This window comes from Monodon monoceros, unplaced genomic scaffold (genome assembly GCF_005190385.1).
Source record: "Monodon monoceros isolate NGI ecotype Baffin Bay Population unplaced genomic scaffold, NGI_Narwhal_1 Super_Scaffold_2, whole genome shotgun sequence".
In the NCBI taxonomy this organism is placed as follows: domain Eukaryota; kingdom Metazoa; phylum Chordata; class Mammalia; order Artiodactyla; family Monodontidae; genus Monodon; species Monodon monoceros.
Genome location: NW_021703776.1, coordinates 48602539 through 48624472, shown reverse-complemented (window position 1 = coordinate 48624472; position 21934 = coordinate 48602539). Strand labels below are relative to the sequence as shown.

General features: G+C 38.9%; 1 protein-coding gene across 2 annotated transcripts in view; it reads right to left on the bottom strand.

The window, feature by feature from the left end:
* The window catches only part of CALCR (calcitonin receptor), a 157668-nt gene that overhangs the window by 21873 nt on the left and 113861 nt on the right, over positions 1-21934 (bottom strand). For both annotated transcript variants that reach the window (XM_029233767.1, XM_029233766.1), the window contains exon 8: positions 17206-17332. In XM_029233767.1, coding sequence (XP_029089600.1) covers positions 17206-17332 — 127 coding nt within the window. The remainder of the gene's footprint in view (positions 1-17205; positions 17333-21934) is intronic.

The window sequence follows — 21934 nt, the reverse complement described above, 5'->3', positions numbered from 1 at the left end:
AGAGGAAAATGTCCCTGGTTGAGGAACACTACCCTAAGGTATTTAGCTGTGCTTGACTCCCTCTAACAACAACAAAAATAAGAACAATTTAGCAAGACTTTACATATTAGGGATGATTATTTGCATTATTATTTTATCAAATGCTCTGCTTTACAGTTTGAATCTGACTGGATTTCAGGCCTTTTTTTTTTTACAAAGCAAATTAGCCAGAAAGTGACTTTCAGTATTGCAGTAACCTTTTCAGGACCACTCATTTCTATTCAATGCGTAGCAATAGTAATTCACTTATTGGGAATCTGATGCACTGAGTCCTTTCAGAACTCATTGAACGTTAAGAAGCAGCCAGCTGTGTCCATGAGAAGGCAGAGAGTGTATTTTCAGAGAGAGAATCAACCTCTGATTCTGACCAAAGTGGAACAGTAGTGCAGATAATTCAAAACATCAAGTAATCTGAAAGTAATTTATATTGGCTTACAAAGGCACTGACTTTGGCTTACAAAGGCACTGACTTTATCTGATTACCTTCCTAATTGGCATTAGTTAATATTATTAGTTTGCATTTGCTAAGCAAATACTTGCTATGTGCACATGACAAACAAGTAAAATAAGAAATTCAGTTGATACTCTGGATTCATTTTAAAGACTACTCTTACTTGAAAACCCTATTCCTTCTGGATCAAGAGGTCCAGAGCAGAAGCTTTGGTGGCTGCATTTGTAGAGGAAGGGATAAAAAGAGGGCAAAGATGATGGCCCAGGGAAAAGCTGGGGCTCTGTGTCATCCAAAGCAGCTTTGACTTCACATTTTATATGCAGCCAATCCTCATTATTCACTGTAGTTATGTTCTATATGGCTAGATACAGTAGCATACTAAGGAAAAAATTGTGAGATGTTTTGTTTTTGTTTGGCTTTAAAAAATTTGGCAAGGGAGAATTCAAAATAACAACCAACTATTTCTTAAAGGACATTCTGTTAGAGTTTGGTTAAACACATTATCTAAGATCCTTCGATTTTTCAAAATGGTGGCTAAATTTCATGAAGAAACTATGCTTATTTTTTTGTGTGTTCAATCCTGGACTAGGTCCTAGAATTGCGAAGACAAAGTTCAGTGCTTGCAATTGAGAAAGTCATCTTCTGGAGGGGAGATGAATACAGAAATACATAAATGTAGCCATGCACAATGACTTCTAAAAAAGGTGATTTCTGTAATCAACATTAATACCATTAAAAATTCTTTTCTCAGGTACATAAAGCCTGGCACCTAGATCATAGCAAATAAATGAATCAAACTAATGGGGTTTGTGTTATTAACATTAAATAATCCATTCAATTTGTGAGAAAATTAACAAGGAATGAATTAGTAGATTCTGCAAAAGTTGAACAAATTATTAAGCATTGTCAAGCATTCTGCCCTTCCTCCAATTTTTGCATTATTTGGGGGCTGCTATACAGACTTATAGTAAAAGAGGTGGCGAACTATAAATTTACTTCTCGAATTTGCATGAACAATATTGTAGCAAAATGAAGAGTATGCTAGGATGGTCTCTCTTTGGTTACTGGGGGCTATCAGAAGCGTGTTTGAAAACTTACAGCAAACAGTTAAACCACATCCTCCACTATACAAATATATTAATAAATAACTAAAAATAGTGAAAAATTAGTTTGAAATGGTCTAAAGAGTACTAACTCCATAATACTTTGTACCGAATCAAAGCTGCCAAGTTTATTTCTGATAAATCTTGTTTTAAAGCAGAAATAAACTTTGGTGTAGGTTCTGGTGATCTCCAGCACTGTGTCTATAGGTTGCTCTGCCTCTGTTTCAGCAGCGTGTATATCATTCCGCCTCATGTGGGCATACACTTTTGGGGAATGGAGGTTGCAACTCCATTATCTTCCCTGAACTGCTTAGAACTAGAGTGGGAAATACTGTGGAAAGAAACTACTTTTGTTTGTCTATAAAAGTGAATGGATCAAATGAGACTGATATTTGATTAGGTCAGTAATTTTTCCCAGCTCTCTTTTGAAGTGTGAGAGTGATTTTGATACACAGGGAACTAGAAAGGACATACGGCTTACCTTTTTCCTCTCCATTCCTTCATACATCTTACAAGCTCGAAATGCCCTTTCACCTACCACTTGAAATTACACTCTAAAGGGTGTGGGCATGGCTTATTGAAAGGAGTTCTTGAAAGCAGTGATGTAATAATGAATCCCTCCAAAAATATCCAGTTCAAATATAAATAATGAAAAAGTTTATAGTAGTGCTTTTTCAAATTTTAGCATGCATCAGAATCACTGGGAGAGCTTGTTAAAACACAGATTTTGGGTCCCATTAGTAGAGATTCTGATTCAGAAGATCTAGCATGGGGTGGTAAATTCTGCATTTCTAAGTTAAGTACCGAGTGATGCTAATGCTATTGGACGATGGAGCACACTTTGAATGGGTTTAGGGTACAGAGGGAGTTTACTCAGTACCTGACTCCTGTTTTGGTTACTTGCTGGCCTTCCAGTACTGATAACTCTAACCATCAAAGAGCACAAGCTTCTTGTTCCAGTAGACTCACAATGCAATGAGAAACGTCCTGACTTCGATGCACATGTATACTAAAACTTCATGAGGAGGAATTACAGAAATTTTTGTCAAGATGCCAGTGCAGTTGATAAACCAAAGGGCAAAAGGCTTTCATTTCAACTTGAAAACTGTCAACTTGTACAGTCTTTAAAGCTAGTTGAATGAAGGAGAAAAATCCCCCAGTCAGAAAGTCAGCATTAACTTTGTAGGAAACTACTGCAGTCCTTCTCTAGAGAAATTGAAAGATATAACGTTTTCAATTAAATGTGAGTCTGTCATGCAATCCTGGGCTGATTTCTGATAAAGCCTCAGAGAAAATAAGCTTGAATCTGTGCAACTGTAGTCACGATTGGGTGTGTTTAGAAAACAAAAAACAAAAAAAAACACTGGAGAAAAAAGTCCCATTTGAGATAAATACACTGGAAAATGATGCAGAAATTGGCAAAGGAAATACTCCAGAAGTGTCCAGGAAACAAAGCCAGAGAAAACAGAAAACATGATGGGGGTGGGGGGGAAGCCTGTTAGAAATGTGGCAGGGGAATAAAAATTAACAGCTTGCTATACTCACAGGTCTTTGCCTACATGCTGTAATGAGGATATTATCACTCTTCACTGGGGATTTTCAAGCCATGACTGAATGAGTTTTATATGCTCAGACTTAGGCCACAGCCCTTTTTGGTTATTTCTGATTTAAAGCCTCTGAGCATGTGCATTCTGCTTTCACACTTAGTCCTTTTAGATTTAAGCAGTATTTTACACATGCTCTGAGTTTCCACACCTCCCATGGTGTGTTGACACAGAAATGGAACTGAGTACCACAGTTAGAAAATGATGAGTGCTTAAGTCGCTGACAATGGTAACAACTCTAGTATAAATAATAATAGCTAACATTTGAGAGTTCTGACTCTTAAATGGATTTATGGATCTTAGGTGTATTGGTTCATTTAATCCTCACAAGCAACTCTTTGAGAAAGGTACTATTATTATTGAGATCTCTATCAAGAAAGTGAAGCCCAGTGAGGTTAAGTAACTTGCTCAACATTAATCTGTAAGTAGAAGAGATGGGATCTGAGATCCTGCGGTTCAGCGAGAACAATGCTGTAGTATTTGGAGCAATCCACCTGAACACAGCTAATATCAACTTGATTATTGCTCCATAGCTTTCTAGCAATTAACCAACATACCCCAAGGGAGTGTACAAAACTTCTAGTAACTCAACTGAAATTTTGAGAATGAAAACAAATCTATAAGAAGTGCTGCATGACATTCATAACAGCCTTCTCAAAGCAAGGGAAACAAGCTGCAAATGTTGAGATGAAGACTCACTACATAAACCATACCACAAGATACCATTTATAGGTGACTAATTTCTTGTGCAGAGGTATCACCCAGATTGGTCAGGTGAGAGAAGCTGGAGATTGGGTTGATGTTTATAGCCATTTTAGGAATAAATTCTTCAAATCCATATGGAAACATGGTTGATTATAAATAGGAAATTTTAAAAGGAATAAAGAAATCCTCTATACTTTTCTGTACCATATGATCTTGGTTAAAAGACCATTTATTGGCTTTAAAATGTAAGTAAAGTGAAATAGCATAAATGACCAGGGTAAGATACCTCAATTCATTACCGTGTCTTGGCATTATTCTCTCTGCACTGTCCCTCAAAACCATCATACTTTTTCATTCTCAATCTAATGTCTTTCATAGGCTACCAAAATGGATAATTCCAATACAGTTTTATCTGCCATTTGATCTCTCATCTCAAAAACTCTGCTATCGCTGTCACCTCCCTCACATTTACATGCTCTCCCTCCCACCAGCCTCCTCTGGGCTAGGTGGGAGGAGTCAAGTTTCCACCCGTGGGTTCATCAGTTTCTAGTGCCTCACTTCTGAGCATCCATTCCAAGCAGATCTTCCCGTGACTAGGTTGACGTTCTGACATAGCCTATTGGCTCAACTGTCCTGAACAAGTGAGACTTAGAAGAAATTCACTTTGGTTTTCAGAACTTGGGACTCATTTGACTTTACTTATATAAGAGGCTGTAGAAAATGTGACCCAATTGTTTTGGCTTTTGAGGTAAATGCTCAGGTTCCCAGTAAAAACTAATCTCACTGTATTGTCCCTTTCAGACTCAAATAAAAAGTTCAGAGAAACATTTCTTTCTAGAAAATGACTAGTATGCTGCCAGCTTCCTTTAGATGCAGCAAGAACAATGCTTTTAATTCTGCCTCCTAACTCTCTACATGAAGATCATCGAATAAGCAGACAGAACAAGAAAATGAAATTTTAGATATTATGGAAATGAAATGTTCAAATGACACAAATGACAATGGGCAATTTTCACATCACTCAATAAACTGAGGATTTATTCAGCCCTTATTTATTCGATGAGTTATTTTGAGTTTAACTTTAAAAAAAAAAAGTTGTGTGAAGGAGTAAGATTCTCACCCTTGGTTTTACAGGAGAGAATCTGCCCAACCAAAAAACTTTCAAGGGAAGAGACTGACTACTTCGATGGGAAAGGGACCATAAACCCACTGGGATTCCCTGCTGAGAAGTGAGAACACTGTTTTCTTTTGCCCCCAACAAAATAAACCCTTACAGAAGTAGTGTGAAAGCACTGGGATAATGCAGCCTCCTTTTACAAGAAATAACTTTCTTTTTAATATATCCCCTTGGGCACTGGGAAGGAAAATATTTTTGCCTCTTAACTACTGATTCACTGACCTGAGAACTGGGTCAAAATGAAAAAAAACAACCCACAATTCTGTCTTTAGTTTGCTTAAGAAAGAGTCTTTAAAAATTATATATTCTTTTTTATATAGAAAATTATGTATTCTTTTTTATAGAAAAGAGATATATGCTTGAATCACAGAGATGAAGTGCTGATGGATGTGCTTTAGTTTATGACTTTGGTTATGTTTTTCATGTTAATTGCAATTTCAATAAATATTTGTAGACTGAAAATGTCTAATATCTTCCCTTTTTCAAAAATTTCTTCTGCTAATTTTTTTTTGTCTGTCTCTTCTTTCTTGCGTTTTTCTTTATTATCTCCACTTTTCTTGGCTAGGGAGGACCTTAATCTAGTGTTTTCTGGAATGTCAGTTTTTTAAGAAAAATGCAGTATTTCATATAATTTATTTAGAGTAATTTAAAATATCTGATGTTGCACATGACTTAGTAATACGTTGATGACATGACTCTCAATATTTGGCTGTTATTTTCTGTCTTTTTAAAGGTGGGGAATTTTATTGCTGGGAAAGATGGGGCTTTTCTAGTTAAACCTGGTTAAACCTTTCCTAGTTCTGTTTATCCCCTGGGTATTCAAATATATTACAACAGGGAAAATTCCTTTATTCTTAATGCCTGCATTTGTAGTTCCAACTGCAATTTACTTTAATAGTCTTTTGGATAGGAAAAGATCCTCAAGAAATTAGACTTCTATGATAGCATTTATGACAGAATATGCATTTTCAAGATAAGGTACAATACAAAGTTTAAGACCTATGTCTCTCTTGGAAATGGTAAATAAGCATTTTCAATAATGAATAACATATATCTACTTGAGAGTTCTTTCCTACCCTTTACTTGAACTAATTTTGCCTGCCTAGAGAAAGCAGTCCTGTGTTGTATGTGGAGGATTAGATAAGAGATGTACCAAAATCTCACTGGAAAACAAAGACTGTTCAAATAGAGAAAGTACTAACAACAAATGTCCTAGTTTTTTTCCTTTGGGCCAGTTGTATGCTTCACAATTTACAAACGTCAATTAATTTTTGTCGTTGTGGTCTTTGGTTTTTAGCCTATGCTATTTATATGTATTTGGTGAAAGGCACGTTTCCAGATTTTGTCCTGTGGAAGAAAACAGACATTTGGAAATGTGGAAGAGGGCGAAGTGTGCTCACACATGCCCCGTTTTCCACTGTAAGTGGGCTGTGATTGGTGGCTTATTCTCATTTGAATCTTAGAGGAAAGGAGACTTCTCATTCAGGCACACAGAGCAAAATCAGACTTTTTGCTCCTTTGTTTTCCACTAAAAAAGAGACATACACACACTTTGAAATAGGTAGATAAATGACTGAGTCTCACATATATAGTTGCAAGACATAGGCAGCTCTTTCCATGTGAGGCTGGGCATATTCCTAGGGATTGTGAAGAGAATGTCATAAATAGATATATCCCGCAAATGATATGAATTTAGTTCAGCCTGAAGACTAAAATTTGAGTTTGGGGTGCTCAATAAACACTTGATTGATTGGATGAAGTTCTACCTTTCAAGAGTTTTATAGTTTTTTCCTAGGAAGTTTACTCTTGCATAGCTAAAAAAAAAAAAAAACCCAAGTCTGTTAGGTTAAAAATATATTGATTAGGAGAACCCGGGGTTAGTCATGCCATAAAGATAAACTTCTTTTCAGTTTTTCAAACTTCTGTCACTTTGAGAATGCCTAATGTGAGCCAGCCACCCTCCCATCTCCATATCCAGAAGAAAGCTTCCTATTAATTTCTCTGACTCTCCTATGCTCACATTCTCCCAGGGAATCAGCTGCTTTGTGGCTAAGCCAGGTCCCTAGATACCTGCTTACAGGCTTTATTAAAGGTTTCAAGGCAATAGGGGAGCTGGCAGGCAGAGCCGAGCTGGCTGCTTGGTGGCTAGGAGGCAGCCTGTGTGCTGTGACTGCCAGAGTACCTAGGAATGTCTGTCCCTAAAGTACCTATGAAAGTGAAAACATCCGCCAATGATAACTTACCTGTCTAAGAAAACGAATAGAGTAACAGATTGGTTGGGAAAGTCATGTGCAGAGACCTAGGGAGCTAGCCACAGGGCAAGGGTTAGCAGTAACCTTGTGAGCAATCGTTTGCAATATCACGCTCTTGGGAATTTTTAAAAGCTTTATGCTTCTTTGGGACTCTGGGACAACCCCTTGGAAGTAAGAGCAGTTTCTATTACTCTCATTTGATGGATAAGGTTAAATGGCTTCTACAATTTAATAGTGAACTCAGAAAAAGTCCTGAATGTATACTATTTCAGGAGGATAACAGGTTTAGTATGATCTCATAATGGATGAAAAGCCCCCATTACCCTACATCCAGAGGGTGGGCTGGAGGCATAACATGTGGGTGTGAGACCCCGCACAAGAGAGATGGGAGAGAGTCTATTCAAGAATTACAAGACCTCTGCTCCCAGGTTGGTGGGCTGATTATTCAACAACTAAAGTGCCATTTCCTGGCCTACTTTGTACAGATAGTAACCTTCTCAGGGTTTTCATATTTAATGGGAAATGGGATGCTCCAAATTTGAGTTTTGCTGAGATATTCTTGGTTAATGGCTTCTACACCTGTTTTAATCTTAGTGGGAGTCAGCTTCCCTAATGAAATGGAGTGTGCTTGTCTAATTATGGTGAACCATTACTTTGAAATGGCTGAGCCAATATCTTTAAGAACAATCTTCCTAAGGAAAGAAATCAAGATAATCAAGAGCACCATGTGGTACAGAGGAGAGAGGATGGGCTTCTGCATGGGACAGGTCTGGGTGTGAATCTATCTATCTAACTATCCACCGTGTGTAGGACAACTATCTACGTCTAACTATCCATGGTGTGTAGGACACGTGCCTTCACTGAGCCTCCATTTACTCAGTTAATAATGGGGGGACGAGGGGAAGATGGCAGAAGAGTAAGACGCGGAGATCACCTTCCTCCCCACAGATACAACAGAAATACATCTACACATGGAACAACTCCTACAGAACACCTACTGAACGCTGGCAGAAGACCTCAGACCTCCCAGAAGGCAAGAAAGTCCCCAAGTACCTGGGTAGGGCAAAAGAAAAAATAAACAGAGACAAAAGAATAGGAATGGGACCTGCACCAGTGGGAGGGAGCTGTGAAGGAGGAAAGGTTTCCACACACTAGAAGCCCCTTCACGGGCGGACACTGCGGGTGGCGGAGGGGGGCAGCTTCGGGGCCGCGGAAGAGAGCGCAGCAACAGGGGTGCGGAGGGCAAAGCGGGGAGAGTCCTGCACAGAGGATCGGCGCCGACCAGCACGCACCAGCCCGAGAGGCTTGTCTGCTCACCCGCCGGGGCGGGCGGGGTTGCGAGCTGAGGCTCAGGCTTTGTTCGGAGCGCAGGGAGAGGACTGGGGTTTGCGGCGTGAACACAGCCTGCGGGGGGTTAGTGCACCACGGCTAGCCGGGAGGGAGTCCGGGAAAAGGTCTGGAGCTGCCGAAGAGGCAAGAGACTTTTTCTTCCCTCTTTGTTTCCTGGTGCGCGAGGGGAAGGGATTAAGGGCACTGCTTAAAGGAGCTCCAGAGACAGGCACGAGCCGCGGCTAAAAGCGTGGACCCCAGAGACGGGCAGAAGACGCTAAGGCTGCTGCTGCCGCCGCCAAGAAGCCTGTGTGCGAGCACAGGTCACTATCCACACCTCCCCTCCCGGGAGCCAGTGCAGCCCGCCACTGCCAGGGTCCCGGGATCCAGGGACAAATTCCCCGGGAGAACGCACGGCGTGCCCCAGGCTGGTGCAACGTCACGCCGGCCTCTGCCGCAGCAGGCTCAACCCGCACTCCGTGCCCCTCCCTCCCCCCAAATCAGCGGCTCCTTTAACCCTGTCCTGTCTGAGCGGAAAAACAGACACCCTCCGGCGACCTACACGCAGAGGCAGGGCCAAATCCAAAACTGAGCCCCTGGGAGCTGTGAAAACAAAGAACAGAAAGGGAAATCTCTCCCAGCAGCTTCAGAAGCAGCAGATTAAAGCTCCACAATCAACTTGATGCACCCTGCATCTGTGGAATACATGAATAGACAACGAATCATCCCAAATTGAGGAGGTACACTTTGAGAGCAAGATTTATGATTTTTTCCTCTTTTCCTCTTTTTGTGTGTATGTGTATGCTTCTGTGTGAGATTTTGTCTGTATAGCTTTGCTTCCACCATTTGTCCTAGGGTTCTACCCGTCCGTTTTTTTGTTTTTAATCTTTTTTCTTTCTTAATAATTAATTTTAATAACTCTATTTTATTTTACTTTATGTTCTTTCTTTCTTTCTTTCCTTCTTTCCTTCCTTCCTTCCCTCCTTTAGACAACGAATCATCCCAAATTGAGGAGGTGGACTTTGAGAGCAAGATTTATGATTTTTTCCTCTTTTCTTGAGTGTGTATGTGTATGCTTCTGTGTGAGATTTTGTCTGTATAGCTTTGCTTCCACCATTTGCCCTAAGGTTCTATCTGACCGTTTTTTTGTTTTCTTAATAATTATTTTTTAATTTAATAACTTTATTATATTTTACTCTATTTTATTTTACTTTATCTTCCTTCTTGCTTTCTTTTTCCCTTCCTTCCCTCCTTTCTTCCTTCCTTCCTTCCTCCCACCATCCCTCCCTCCCTCCGTCCTTCCTTTCTTTCTTTCCTTCTTTCCTTCTTTTCTTCTTTCTTTCTTCCTTCCTTCCTTCCTTTCTTTCTTCCTACTTCTACTAATTCTTTCTCTCTACTTTTTCTCCCTTTTATTCTGAGCCGTGTGGAGGAAAGGCTCTTGGTGCTGCAGCCAGGTGTCAGTGCTGTGCCTCTGAGGTGGGAGAGCCAACTTCAGGACACTGGTCCACAACAGACCTCCCAGCTCCACATAATATCAAACGGCAAAAATCTCCCAGAGATCTCCATCTCAATACCAGCACCCAGCTTCACTCAACGACCAGCAAGCTACAGTGCTGGACATCCTATGCCAAACAACTAGCAAGACAGGAACACAACCCCAACCATTAGCACAGAGCCTGCCTAAAATCATAATAAGTCCACAGACACCCCAAAACACACCACCAGACATGGACCTGCCCACCAGAAAGACAAGATCCAGCCTCATCCACCAGAACACAGGCACTAGTTCCCTCCACCAGAAAGCCTTCACAACCCACTGAACCAACCTTAGCCACTGGGGACAGACACCAAAAACAACGGGAACTATGAACCTGCAGCCTGCAAAAAGGAGACCCCCAAACACAGTAAGATAAGCAAAATGAGAAGACAGAAAAACACACAGCAGATGAAGGAGCAAGATAAAAACCCACCAGACCTACCTAACAAATGAAGAGGAAATAGGCAGTCTACCTGACAAAGAATTCAGAATAATGATAGTAAAGATGATCCAAAATCTTGGAAATAGAATAGACAAAATGCAAGAAACATTTAACAAGGACCTAGAAGAACTAAAGGTGAAACAAACAATGATGAACAACACAATAAATGAAATGAAAAATACTCTAGATGGAATCACTACCAGAATAATTGAGACAGAAGAACGGATAAGTGACCTGGAAGAAAAAATAGTGGAAATAACTACAGCACAGCAGAATAAAGAAAAAAGAATGAAAAGAACTGTGGACAGTCTCAGAGACCTCTGGGACAACATTAAACGCACCAACATTCGAATTATAGGGGTACTAAAAGAAGAAGAGAAAAAGAAAGGGACTGAGAAGATATTTGAAGAGATTATAGTTGAAAACTTCCGTAATAAGGGAAAGGAAATAGTTAATCAAGTCCAGGAAGCACAGAGAGTCCCATACAGGATAAATCCAAGGAGAAACATGGCAAGACACATATTAATCAAACTGTCAAAAATTAAATACAAAGAAAACATATTAAAAGCAGCAAGGGAAAAACAACAAATAACACACAAGGGAATCCCCATAGGTTAACAGCTGATCTTTCAGCAGAAACTCTGCAAGCCAGGAGGGACTGGCAGGACATATTTAAAGTGATGAAGGAGAAAAACCTGCAACCAAGATTACTCTACCCAGCAAGGATCTCATTCAGATTTGATGGAGAAATTAAAACCTTTACAGACAAGCAAAAGTTGAGAGACTTCAGCACCACCAAACCAGCTTTACAACAAATGCTAAAGGAACTTCTCTAGGCAAGAAACACAAGAGAAGGAAAAGACCTACAATAACGAACCCAAAACAATATAGAAAATGGGAATAGGAACATACATATCAATAATTACCTTAAATGTAAATGGACTAAATGCTCCCACCAAAAGACACAGATTGGCTGAATGGATACGAAAACAAGACCCATATATATGCTGTCTACAACAGACGCACTTCAGACCTACAGACACATACAGACTGAAAGTAAGGGGATGGAAAAAGATATTCCATGCAAATGGAAACCAAAAGAAAGCTGGAGTAGCAATTCTCATATCAGACAAAATAGACTTTAAAATAAAGACTATTAACAAGAGACAAAGAAGGACACTACATAATGATCAAGAGATCGATCCAAGAAGAAGATATAACAATTGTAAATATTTATGCACCCAACATAGGAGCACCTTAATATATAAGGCAAATGCTAACAGCCATAAAAGGGGAAATCGATAGTAACACATTCATAGTAGGGGACTTTAACACCCCACTTTCACCAATGGACAGATCATCCAAAATGAAAGTAAATAAGGAAACACAAGCTTTCAATGATACATTAAACAAGAGGGACTTAATTGATATTTATAGGACACTCCAACCAAAAACAACAGAGTACACATTTTTCTCAAGTGCTCATGGAACATTCTCCAGGATAGATCATATCTTGGGCTCACAAATCAAGCCTTGGTAAATTTAAGAAAATTGAAATTGTATCAAGTATCTTTTCCGACCACAACGCTATGAGACAAGATATCAATTACAGGAAAAGATCTGTAAAAAATACAAACACATGGAGGCTAAACAATACACTGCTTAATAACAAAGTGATCACTGAAGAAATCAAAGAGAAAATAAAAAAATACCTAGAAACAAATGACAGTGGAGACACGATGACCCAAAACCTATGGGATGCAGCAAAAGCAGTTCTAAGAGGGAAGTTTATAGCAATACAAGCCCACCTTAAGAAACAGGAAACATCTTGAACAAACAACCTAACCTTGCACCTAAAACAATTAGAGAAAAAACAAAAAAACCCCAAAGTTAGCAGAAGGAAAGAAATCATAAAAATCAGATCAGAAATAAATGAAAAAGAAATGAAGGAAACGATAGCAAAGATCAACAAAACTAAAAGCTGGTTCTTTGAGAAGATAAACAAAATAGATAAACCATTAGCCAGACTCATCAAAAAAAAAAAAAAGGGAGAAGACACAAATCAATAGAATTAGAAATGAAAAAGGAGAAGTAACAACTGACACTGCAGAAATACAAAAGATCATGAGAGATTACTACAAGCAACTCCATGCCAATAAAATGGACAACCTGGAAGAAATGGACAAATTCTTAGAAATGCACAACCTTCCAAGAATGAATCTGGAAGAAATAGAAAATATGAACAGACCAATCACAAGCACTGAAACTGAAACTGTGATTAAAAATCTTCCAACAAACAAAAGCCCAGGACCAGATGGCTTCACAGGCGAATTCTATCAAACATTTAGAGAAGAGCTAACACCTATCCTTCTCAAACTCTTCCAAAACATAGCAGAGGGAGGAACACTCCCAAATTCATTCTATGAGGCCACCATCACCTTGATACCAAAACAGGACAAGGATGTCACAAAGAAAGAAAACTACAGGCCAATATCACTGATGAACATACATGCAAAAATCCTCAACAAAATACTAGCAAACAAAATCCAACAGCACATTAAAAGGATCATACACCATGATCAAGTGGGGTTTATTCCAGGAATGCAAGGATTCTTCAATATATGCAAATCAATGTGACAGACCATATTAACAAATTGAAGGAGAAAAAACATATGATCATCTCAATAGATGCAGAGAAAGCTTTTGACAAAATTCAACACCCATTTATGATAAAGACCCTGCAGAAAGTAGGCATAGAGGGAACTTTCTGCAACATAATCAAGGCCATATATGACAAACCCACAGCCAACATCATCCTCAATGGTGAAAAACTGAAAGCATTTCCACTAAGATCAGGAATAAGACAAGGTTGCCCACTCTCACCACTCTTATTCAACATAGTTTTGGAAGTTTTAGCCACAGCAATCAGAGAAGAAAAGGAAATAAAAGGAATCCAAATCGAAAAAGAAGAAGTAAAGCTGTCACTGTTTGCAGATGACATGATACTATACATAGAGAATCCTAAAGATGCTACCAGAAAACTACTAGACCTAATCAATGAATTTGGTAAAGTAGCAGGATACAAAATTAATGCACAGAAACCTCTTGCATTCCTATACACTAATGATGAAAAATCTGAAAGTGAAATCAAGAAAACACTCCCATTTAACACTGCAACAAAAAGAATAAAATATCTAGGAATAAACCTACCTAAGGAGACAAAAGACCTGTATGCAGATAATTATAAGACACTGATGAAAGAAATTAAAGATGATACAAAAAAGATGGAGAGATATGCCATGTTCTTGGATGGGAAGAATCAACATTGTGAAAATGACTCTACTACCCAAAGCAATCTACAGATTCAATGCAATCCCTATCAAACTACCAATGGCATCTTTCACAGAACTAGAACAAAAAATTTCACAATTTGTATGGAAACGCAAAAGACCCCGAATAGCCAAAGCAATCTTGAGAACGAAAAACGGAGCTGGAGGAATCAGGCTCCCTGACTTCAGACTATACTACAAAGCTACAGTAATCAAGACAGTATGGTACTGGCACAAAAACAGAAAGATAGATCAATGGAACAGGATAGAAAGCCCAGAGATAAACCCACATACATATGGTCACCTTATCTTTGATAAAGGAGGCAGGAATATACAGTGGAGAAGGGACAGCCTCTTCAATAAGTGGTGCTGGGAAAACTGGACAGGTACATGTAAAAGTATGAGATTAGATCACTCCCTAACACCATACACAAAAATAAGCTCAAAATGGATTAAAGACCTAAATCTAAGGCCAGAAACTATCAAACTTTTAGAGGAAAACATAGGCAGAACACTCTGTGACATAAATCACAGCAAGATCCTTTTTGACCCACCTCCTAGAGAAGTGGAAATAAAAACAAAAATAAACAAATGGGACCTAATGAAACTTCAAAGCTTTTGCACAGCAAAGGAAACCATAAACAAGACCAAAAGACAACCCTCAGAATGGGAGAAAATATTTCCAAATGAAGCAACTGACAAAGGGTTAATTTCCAAAATTTACAAGCAGCTCTTGCAGCTCAATAACAAAAAAACAAACAACCCAATCCAAAAATGGGCAGAAGACCTAAATAGACATTTCTCCAAAGAAGATATACAGACTGCCAACAAACACATGAAAGAATGCTCAACATCATTAATCATTAGAGAGATGCAAATCAAAACTACAATGAGATATCATCTCACACCAGTCAGAATGGCCATCATCAAAAAATCTAGAAACAATTAATGCTGCATAGGGTGTGGAGAAAAGGGAACACTCTTGCACTGCTGGTGGGAATGTGAATTGATTGGTACAGCCACTATGGAGAACAGTATGGAGGTTCCTTAATGAACTACAAATAGAACTACCATATGACCCAGCTACTGGGCATATACCCTGAGAAAACCATAATTCAAAAAAAGTCATGTACCAAAATGTTCATTGCAGCTCTATTTACAATAGCCCAGAGATGGAAACAACCTAAGTTTCCATCATCGGATAAATGGATAAAGAAGATGTGGCACATATATACAATGGAATATTACTCAGCCATAAAAAGAAACGAAATTGAGCTATTTGTAATGAGGTGGATAGACCTAGAGTCTGTCATACAGAGTGAAGTAAGTTAGAAAGAGAAAGACAAATACCGTATGCTAACACATATATATGGAATTTAAGGGAAAAAAATGTCATGAAGAACCTAGGGGTAAGACAGGAATAAAGACACAGACCTACTAGAGAACGGACTTGAGGATATGGGGAGGGGGAAGGGTGAGCTGTGACAAAGCGAGAGAGAGGCATGGACATATATACACTATCAAACGTAAGGTAGATAGCTAGTGGGAAGCAGCCGCATAGCACAGGGAGATCAGCTCGGTGCTTTGTGACCACCTAGAGGGGTGGGATAGGGAGGGTGGGAGGGAGGGAGATGCAAAAGGGAAGAGATATGGTAACATATGTATATGTATAACTGATTCACTTTGTTATAAAGCAGAAACTAACACACCATTGTAAAGCAATTATACCCCAATAAAGATGTTAAAAAAAAAGAAAATAGAAGATAAGAAAATAATAATAATAATGGGGAGATTGCAGGACACGAATAAAGATGCAGAGAATGGACTTGGGACACGGGGAGGGGGAAGGGTAAGCTGGGACAAAGTGAGAGAGTGGCATGGACATATATACACTACCAAATGTAAAATAGATAGCTAGTGGGAAGCAGCTGCATAGCACAGGGAGATCAGCTCAGTGCTTTGTGACCACCTAGAGGGGCGGGATAGGGAGGGTGTGAGGGAGATGCAAGAGGGAGGGGATATGGGGATATATGTATATGTGTAGGTGATTCACTTTGTTATAAAGCAGAAACTAACACACCATTGTAAAGCAATTATACTCCAATAAAGGTGTTAAAAAAAATAATGGGGAGAATATCCACCCTTCGCTGGGGTCTTGTGAGGATTAAGTGAAATGAGATTACTTTTATTAAAATCAGTTGACATGAAAGACGAAAACTCATCAAGGTAAACCCATTCTGCACCTAAGACAGGAATCTGTCTCAGTAACAGATGCCATGGTTTTAAAAGATGGATCACAATGCCTTTCTGGATGTATTCACACTGCAAAAATTATTAGCACTGTGGATCCATTAGAAGCCAAATTAAGCTGCTTTCCCATGCCATGCCACTGTCACGCAGGATGCACGCCCTGGGCAGATTTCACGCATTTTTGTCATTGGGTTGGCAGAGCTGTCAAATGCCAGTTTTGAAAGATGAGGCTATCTACAGATGCTTGCATAACACAGTTAAGCAGAGAGAAACAAAAATGAAAATATCCCTTGGCCATTCATTGTGTGCTGGATAACTTCTGTTTGTGCTTTCAAATGCACTCTCTACCCAGCTCCTGGGCCTGGAGAAATTGCTCTGCACATCTCCTTCAGGGCTTCCTCGCCCTCTGGTTTCTGGCTGAGCTCAGTTAATGGGGGCCATTAGCAGAGACTGGGAGATGACAGTGCCTGAACTAGGGACAATCTTTTTTCTAAGTCATGCAAACATAGAACATGATAAAATTTATATGAATAACTAGAGTAAATGCATAGCTACTTGCAGCTGAAGTGACTGGCCCAAGACCAGCTCGGCACCAGAATGCTGAGGGATTAATACCTATGCACACCTGTAACCCATTAGTGACACACTGGGGCCACTGCAAAGCACTGCTTTAGTACACCTAGTATATGTGCTCAGTGAACTTCCCATAGATGTTAATAAATTATTGATTAGTCATGAAAATTCATTATTTACAGTATGATTCTTATTGGGCTATAACTTTATTATTCCCAGCCCTTTACTATAGCATATAACCATTACTTCCAATAATTACACAGAAATGATGTGCCTTGTTAAATGCAAAACTCAACTGTAAAATATTATTATATATATAAGCAGCTGCTTAAGTAAGACAATGACACCATGTTCACTACTTATACTTATTATATCCTTGAAAATAGAATTAAAAACAAATCATGTAGTGCTTACCGGATCCCTTTTCACGAGCTCTCCGTTGGGCACAACTTCAACCAGGTGGATGATGATAATGATAGAATTCAGAACGTAAGTCAGAAACATGTTCTTGTGCAGAGTCACCCTTTGGCACTTAAGGCTCCTGGAAGGAAAAAGTAACAGAAAGCATTAACCAGTGCCAAAATGTTGACGTACCTGGAAAAAAAACCCACTTTGTAAATATTTTTAATATTTTCTTTAGCAACAGAGGAAAGAACATATAGAAATAAGTGAAGCTGTTTTCATCTTTAAGACTCATTACTACCTTTCTGCCTGATTTTTACAGTTTTCTGGTAGCTCATAGTTTTCAGTCCTCAGGGTGACTTCCTACAATAACTAAGAGAGTGAGCGATAAAAATCACTTTCAATGATAACAAATGTCATAAAATTAATTAAGAGAAGGACTTTTACAAGAGAAACTATTAGGGTTTGGAATTGTGCTTCAGATGAAATGTCGACTCTCCATTGATGTAACCCGGCAGAAATTGAGTGGCAAATGGGATAACAGAGCCTGAAGTCAGAAACAAGGCTGCCTGACAGCCTGACTGAATCCACGTCCTTGGCCCATCACATACACAGATTTTATTAAGTATCCTGTCATCCTTTTCTTTCACCATTTCTTTTAATACCTTCTTATTTCTTGTATTCCAACTGGAAATCAACCCTATGGCTCCTTCTTTCCATGTCCTCCTGATGGTGGAGCTCAGACACAGGCAGAGAATTCTAACTAGTCTCAAATCTGATCTCGTGCTGAGGCACTGTGTGGTTTGGACCTGGGACCTATCCAAATGCACTGCTTGTTGGAACAGCCATGTCCCACCTCTGGCGTACTAAACGGTTTGCTGCATTTTTCATTCCTTTCTCCTCCACTTCATAAATTTGTACTTGTGTGAATGTTCATCTAAATAAACATTAGTTTGAATATCCTATTTCAATTTTTTTTTTTTTTTTTTTTTTTGCGGTACGCGGGCCTCTCACTGCTGTGGCCTCTCCCGTCGCGGAGCACAGGCTCCGGACGCGCAGGCTCAGCGGCCATGGCTCACGGGCCCAGCCGCTCCGCGGCATGTGGGATCTTCCCGGACCGGGGCACGAACCCGTGTCCCCTGCATCGGCAGGCGGACTCTTAACCACTGCGCCACCAGGGAAGCCCCTTTTATTTCACTTTTTGATGCAAATGTAGACAGCCTGCAGGACGGCTATAACAAAATTGGAGTGATTATCTTAGATGAATTAAAATCTCGTGTTTACCATATTTGATCCAGTCAAAAAATATTTAGCATAATGTGAGAAATTTAACGTTAACATTCACTTAATGATGCCAACGAGTGATCATAGTAACTACTCCTAAAAAATCTTCATGGAATAAAGCTAGAATCCCAGGCATTTTGACAAGAAAATTCTGGGGAAAAATGGGTCATGAAAATGCTTTCCTATATTTTCAAATCAAAGGAAAAATGAGTTGTCAATTATCTGTAGTAAAAAGTAACTTTAAGCAATAAGGGCAACTGTTAGAGCATATTTTGATTATTGTAGCTACCTTTTTCAACTCTTCAGGAAGCACAAGTATTAGTAAATAGTTAATACAGAATATTTTAAAATCCTCAACTTGTTGAGCAGGAGTAGAATGCAGGAGGCAGCCAATGGTAAAGATGGGGTTTAGAGGAGAACTTTCTCTCCCTCTCTCTCTTTTTCTCACACACACTACCATGTGCTACTTTATGTAGCAGCAGAAAATTTTGTTAAATAAACTGAACCTAGTTGGTTTTTTAACAGTACTATAGAAAGTAGGATGCAGGGGGCTTCCCTGGTGGCGCAGTGGTTGAGAGTCCGCCTGCCGATGCAGGGGACACAGGTTCGTGCCCCAGTCCAGGAGGATCCCACATGCCGTGGAGCGGCTGGGCCCGTGCACCATGGCTGTTGAGCCTGCGCGTCCGGAGCCTGTGCTCCGCAATGGAAGAGGCTACAATAGTGAGAGGCTTGCATACCAGGAAAAAAAAAAAAAAATAGGATGCAAATTTAAGGCTTTAAAAAGAAAAAAATATTTATGTAAAACATCATGCCCATTTATACTGCATAAGCTCTTCCCATAAAGTAACTGTTAAACATCTGACCTGCCATTTATTCATACAGTCGTAATAGCATTTTATAATTCTTCTCACTGGGAGGCAAATATCTGTGTTTTCATTATTGGATTCAGCCTGGCTTAAACCAACGACAGTTGACATTATGCATAACTAAGGAGTATGGATGAATGCATCATTCAGCATTGCTATTCTCATGCCTGATTTTCTTTGGATTGGGTAGGGTTCAATAATCTGTCAATGGATATTAGCTTACAGAACTGGTTAATGTTCAGTCTCCTGTGTAAACCAGAACTGCCCTAAATAAAATATACTTCCTCCACCTCCAGCTTACTCTTGGGTCCTTGTATCCCTGTTGTTTTTTTTTCTTCTTAACACTTACTGCCTCCTGACATATCGTATATTTGTTTACTGCCTGTTATTTTCTCTTACTAGAATGGAAATGCCAAAGGAATTTGTTTTGTGTACCTAGCACAGCTTCTGACACACAGTAGGCCTTAATACTCTTTTTTGCATTAAAAATCTTTATATGATAGCAGTTTTCTTTGAGCCGTGACCACTAAACAGTTTTTCCAGTACAGAGAATTACATTAAATGCTAGATGATCTCCTATTTCATACTTTGTATCATACTGAACATTTGCCAGATTCTTAATATTGGACATTATCCTGTTGTTCAACATTACGTAAAACCTATATACAGTACTGTGTTATGTACACAATGAGAAAGTGATGGTTTAAAGCTGGATAAACTGTCAGGTTCCAAAGGAAGAATATGACTAATATATGAGTCTCTGTTTCTTGAAGATTTCAATATAATTTCTCCTTATTGAGTTTTAAAATTTTTACTACACTTGATGACATTTACACTCAGCTTTTTGAAGCGAGTTAAATGTACTTTAAATTTATTAAAATTCTTTCAATAATCCAACACATATTACTGTGTATCCAACTCTGATTCAAACCCTCTTGTAGATGCTAGGGATATATGGGTAAACAAAACAGACAGCTTCTGCTTTCAGGGACCTTATACATTACATAATTATTTACTATTATAATAAATGTTCTGAAAGAGGTATAGGATGCTGACGAGGATTAACTGAACTTAAGAAATTATGTGTTTAATTGTTCTCAATACAAATATCCTGTTGCCTGAATGAACATGAGAGAAGTGGGCATTTTCCTGTCAGACCTGAAATGTCTTTAGTAGAAATGGCATGAACCAGATGTTAGCTCTACTTTATTCCTCTTGATAAAAACAAAAAACAAAAAACAAAAAAAACACAGGTATTTAGATGGACAGGATCTTGCTTACTCTGAGTGACAGGGAACTATAAGTACTATAGATTCTCCAAGAGTGGGAGGATAAGACAATATAATCTACTCCTGTCTTGGCCCAATCAAGGTGTCATTCACATGTGAGGATGAGATAACGATTTACTTTCATATGAATCACAAGATGCCACACTTTAAAGTTAAAGCTAAATGTCATATTTATGATTTTAATTTACCTGGTGTAAATCTTTCACATTGAAAACTTTGTTTCAAGTTATTGGTATCCTATGCGTGTATATGTGTGCTTGCAGGATCTTGAAGTTGTATGAGAAGGTGCTTAATATTTGCCTTGAGTCTTGCAGATTGCATAGATCAGTTTGATATCACAGGACAAGGCACAACTTTAAGTTTTCCTTTACTTAGGTATCATACCTTGTTCATGATGGACAAGAGGAGTGAGGGAAGGAGGGAATGTGAAATGGATTGCATTAAAACTCCTAGAAAAATTCAGAACAGTATGTTATACATCTTTCCTATCTGACAAGGACTTTATATCTTTGGATTTAGCACAAAATCTTTATCCTTAAGGAACTCCCTTTCAATCATAACTCTCGCTTCTTTTCCTATTACTACTGTTCTATGAGTGAACATGTGCCAAGCGATGACCAACAGTTACCTTTGGTGTCCTGCCATGTCAAGGGTGGGTTGGGAGAAAGGAGGCTGTTTTTGCTGCCATTGATTTAATGGTTTCTCTGGAGGAACAGGAAGGCAGCCAGAGATGTATAATAGGATACTATATAAGATAGTTATCTATCCATCCTCTATAAAGATGTGAAATAGAATAATAGGGAGTACTGAGTAATAGAGGAATCAATATTCCTTTTAGAGGTCCCAGTGGAAAACTTTTTTTTTTTTGGCCAACGTGGTCAGTGTAATGTAATGTAGAAAATGTAATGCAATGAACACACTTCTCTTTCAGCATATATCTCTGTTAACTTTCAGGCAAGAGTAATTGATATTCACAATATTTAATCAGCAAGTAGTACTTTGGTACCAAGTAGTCAAAATGGATGTTAATGAATGTTCTATTATTGGACCTTCCTTAAGAAAAAACAGTGAGATATTTTAGTATTTAGAATTATTATGCAGAAATGTAAATTGATAAATTGTACATGGAACTGATAAGTGAATTTATTGCAAACTTGCTTAAAATGGCAGGAAACAAACACAAATGTCCACTTACGTGACTTTCTCAAGCCAGTATTCTGTAAAGGTATTTTTATTTTAACCCTCTTATTGACATTTAACACTTGGCATCTAGTCGTGAGGAGTCTTAAGTAATGTGATGGT